This window comes from Mauremys mutica, chromosome 8 (assembly GCF_020497125.1).
Source record: "Mauremys mutica isolate MM-2020 ecotype Southern chromosome 8, ASM2049712v1, whole genome shotgun sequence".
NCBI lineage: Eukaryota > Metazoa > Chordata > Testudines > Geoemydidae > Mauremys > Mauremys mutica.
The window spans coordinates 111,148,347-111,152,283 of NC_059079.1; the positions used below are offsets into that span (position 1 = coordinate 111,148,347).

Sequence of the window (3,937 nt, forward strand, 5' to 3'; positions counted from 1 at the left end):
CGGCCGGGGGCTTCCGGCGGCCTGAAGCGGCGACGGGGACCCGAGGAAGACAGCGGCGTGGGGGGGTGTCGTGCGCTGCCCCCCAGAGAAACCCAGCGATAGGGTGAGGGGTGGGAGTAGGGACCCTAGGGCGGGCGCGGGGCTCTTGTTCCTATCTGGGCTGGGCCCCCTCCACCCGGCTTCCCCCAGTGCCAGCTACTGACGCCAGGCTGGGTCTTCCAGCCTGACTCCATATAAGGGTTTCCTGTCCGCCATATATGGCCATGTACGTCATGGCCGGGCGGCCCGCAGCTGGTGGGGACTCGATATATAGGGGCGGCTCTAGGGCGGGCGAAGAGCTGATTGCTTCCAGCGGGCAGAGCCAGGGGGAGCCCCGGGCCGAGCGCTTATAGCGGGCAGAATCAGGGGGAGCCCGGGGCCGCTGGGAAGGGGAGCCAGCACATTTCGAGCCCAGCAGCAAAACGCGACTGGCGCTTCTGCCCGGCCGCCTGGCCCCTGGCGCGCAGCATCCCTGTGTCCCCAGGCAAAGCCCACTCCCCCCATGGCCGCGGCCAAGGCGGAGATGCAGCTCCTACCCCCGCTGCAGATCTCTGACCCCTTCGGCTCCTTTCCACACTCGCCCCCCACCATGGACAGTAACTACCCCAAGCTGGAAGAGATGATGCTGCTCAGCGGCGGAGGTCCCCAGTTCCTCACCTCCAGCGGGGCCCCTGAAAGCAGCGGTTTCAACCCCGCCGGAGAGCAGCACTTCGAGCACCTCGCTGCAGGTAAGCGACAGTCTCTGTCCATAGGGGGTTGTGAGTGGGAGCCTGTGGTGGGGACGCTCGGTGGGAAATGCCCCCTCCCCCGCCCGAGCCCTTGCTTCTCGGGAGCTCTAGTGGGGCAGGTGCAGTTTGCTCGGGATTCCGCCAGTAATGATGCATCAACCTCGCTGGCTGTGCTGCTCTAGGGGGATTCTCTCGACATGCGTCAGCGGCTCTTAGCGATGGGCTTTCTGCTGTTGGAGCGCTGCCAGGAGCGCGCTGCAATATGGAACGCTAAATTTATAATTAGCCCGGGGGGGGGGAAGGGGGGTAGCCCCGTTGGGGCCGGGCCGGGCTGGGCTGCCCGCCCGGAGGGGGGAAGGGGGGTAGCCCCGTTGGGGCCGGGCCGGGCTGGGCTGCCCGCCCGGAGGGGGGAAGGGGGGTAGCCCCGTTGGGGCCGGGCCGGGCTGGGCTGCCCGCCCGGAGGGGGGAAGGGGGGTAGCCCCGTTGGGGCCGGGCCGGGCAAGGCTGCCCGCCCGGAGGGGGGAAGGGGGGTAGCCCCGTTGGGGCCGGGCCGGGCAGGGCTACCCGCCCGGAGGGGGGAAGGGGGTAGCCCCGTTGGGGCTGCAGCATCTCTTGGAAGTAACGGCTACTCTTCTCTTTTCAGACACGTTTCCCGAGATCTCTTTGAACAATGAGAAATCCTTGGCAGAAACCAGCTACCCCAATCAGACAAGCCGGCTGCCGCCTATAACCTACACGGGCCGCTTCTCTCTGGAACCAGCCCCCAACAGCAGCAACACCCTCTGGCCAGAGCCTCTGTTCAGCCTTGTTAGTGGGCTGGTGGGCATGGCTAACCTACCCACCACTTCTACACCTTCTTCATCACCAACCTCCTCATCCTCACAGACCCCGCCCCTGAGCTGCTCTGTCCAGGCCACCGACAACAGCCCGATCTATTCAGCGGCACCAACATTTCCCAATTCTAGCTCTGAGATTTTCCCTGAGCAGCAAACCCAGTCCTTCCCAAACGCTCCCAGTACCTCTCTCCAGTACCCTCCCCCGGCTTATCCAGCTACTAAAACCAACTTCCAGGTGCCAATGATCCCGGACTACTTATTCCCCCAGCAACAGGGGGAATCTCTCAGCCTGGTCCCAGCTGATCAGAAACCATTTCCAACGCTAGAAACCAGACCCCAGCAGCCCTCTCTCACACCTCTCTCCACTATCAAAGCTTTTGCTACCCAGACTGGCTCCCAAGATCCGAAGACGTTAAACACTACCTATCAGTCCCAGCTAATCAAGCCAAGCAGGATAAGAAAATACCCCAACCGACCTAGCAAGACTCCTCCTCACGAGAGACCCTACGCATGCCCAGTGGAGTCCTGTGACAGGAGGTTTTCCAGATCTGATGAGCTGACCCGGCACATTCGGATTCACACAGGACAAAAACCTTTTCAGTGCCGTATTTGTATGAGGAATTTCAGCAGAAGCGATCACTTGACCACTCATATCCGAACCCACACCGGGGAGAAGCCATTTGCCTGTGATATTTGTGGTAGAAAGTTTGCCAGAAGCGATGAGAGGAAGAGACACACTAAAATTCACCTGAGACAGAAGGACAAGAAAGCAGAAAAGGCAACTCCAGCCTCTGCTGCTTCTCAGATTTCCACCTACTCCTCTCCAATGACAACTTCCTACCCATCTCCAGCCGCCACCACTTACCCATCTCCAGTGCCTACATCATATTCCTCCCCGGTGTCGTCTTCCTATCCATCTCCAGCACACACCACTTTCCCTTCCCCCTCAGTAGCAACTACATATCCTTCGGTTACTGCCACCTTTCAGGCCCAAGTATCTACCACTTTCCCCTCTCCAGGGATTACCAATTCTTTCAGTTCACAAGGATCTTCAGCACTTTCAGAAATGTCATCAGCTTTTTCTCCAAGGACAATTGAAATTTGTTGAGACTGTAAAGACAGAAATATTAAAATAGTTGATTGGTACTATCAGACTGAACGGAGTCTGTCAATTACTAAACCTAGCAAGGCCATTCTAAGTTTTCTTTAAACTTCAACTGCCTGAAACAACTGCCATTTAAGTTCTCCACTTCTGTCAACAGACTTAATTTGCATGGACAGTGGATATAATTTCAATATAATTTTCCCCCATAAACATTTTACCAAGAAAGGAACTTTTATTAAATACATAGACAATGTAAAATGTACATGTGCCATGATATGGTTTGCTTTCCTTTGGGTACTATTGATGATGTGAAAATTCTTCTCGTATTCATATTGTATTATTTGGAGTTAGCAGGCCCATATTTTGTAAATGGTAATTCTATTTTAGTGACTATGCTGTAATGAGTTTTAAACTTATTTGAGAACAGCACTTACTATGTATTCAAGCATGTAAGAGTGATGTTATGTAAATATCACCTGATGAGACACTCATATGGCAAAAGTTTGTTTTTAAAGTTACATGTCTTGGTGCCTTTTTGTGAAGCCTTGCTGACGTCATGCATTTGTGTGAATGGATGCTTTGCATCTAGCCTTAAGGTGAAAGGGATTTTATTCAAAGAATGTAAGGGAGACTGAAAACAAAAAATAAGATTGAGAAGGAGCCAGAGGACAGATGTACACAAACTCTCAAATTCTATTTTTGTTACTGAAATGTAAATTTATAAATATATATTCAGGAGTTGGAATGTTGTAGTTTACCTACTAAGTAGGCAGCAATTTTGTATGTTATGAACATGCAGTTCATTATTTTGTGGTTTATTTTTACTTTGTAATTGTTTAAACAAAAGTGACTGTTTAGCTTATAAACACATTGAATGCGCTTTACTGCCAATGGGATACTTGGTGTACAATACCCTTCGGAAAAAGTAAATAAAATATCAAAACAGTGCATTTTTTCTTTAAGGCTTGTGTATGTGGGAAACGCGCTTTACCAGTATCCTTGACTCCTTCCCCTCAGTTAAAGATCTTTTTTTTTTCCTCAATAGATTGATTGTAACTTCCATGGAACTGAGCTAGGTATCTCTGCAGTGAGAAGGTGAGATGTCTCAAGAGCTATGGCAACCTCATTTAAGTAATTGGTGTTAGATCTTTAATTCTCATCCTCTTAGTAAGGAAGAGGTAGAACATTCTGATGATCCACCCCTCTATTTAAGAGAGGAATACAGAGCA

The 3,937-nt window shown here is 52.2% G+C and overlaps 1 protein-coding gene across 1 annotated transcript; it reads left to right on the forward strand.

Moving 5' to 3' along the window:
* The first annotated feature begins 346 nt into the window (after positions 1 to 346).
* On the forward strand, positions 347 to 3,656 carry EGR1 (early growth response 1). The gene is made up of 2 exons (XM_045028178.1): positions 347 to 767; positions 1,411 to 3,656. The coding sequence occupies exons 1-2, from the start codon at positions 542 to 544 to the stop codon at positions 2,709 to 2,711; spliced, it is 1,527 nt and encodes a 508-aa protein (XP_044884113.1). The 5' UTR covers positions 347 to 541; the 3' UTR covers positions 2,712 to 3,656.
* The last annotated feature ends 281 nt before the right edge of the window (positions 3,657 to 3,937 follow it).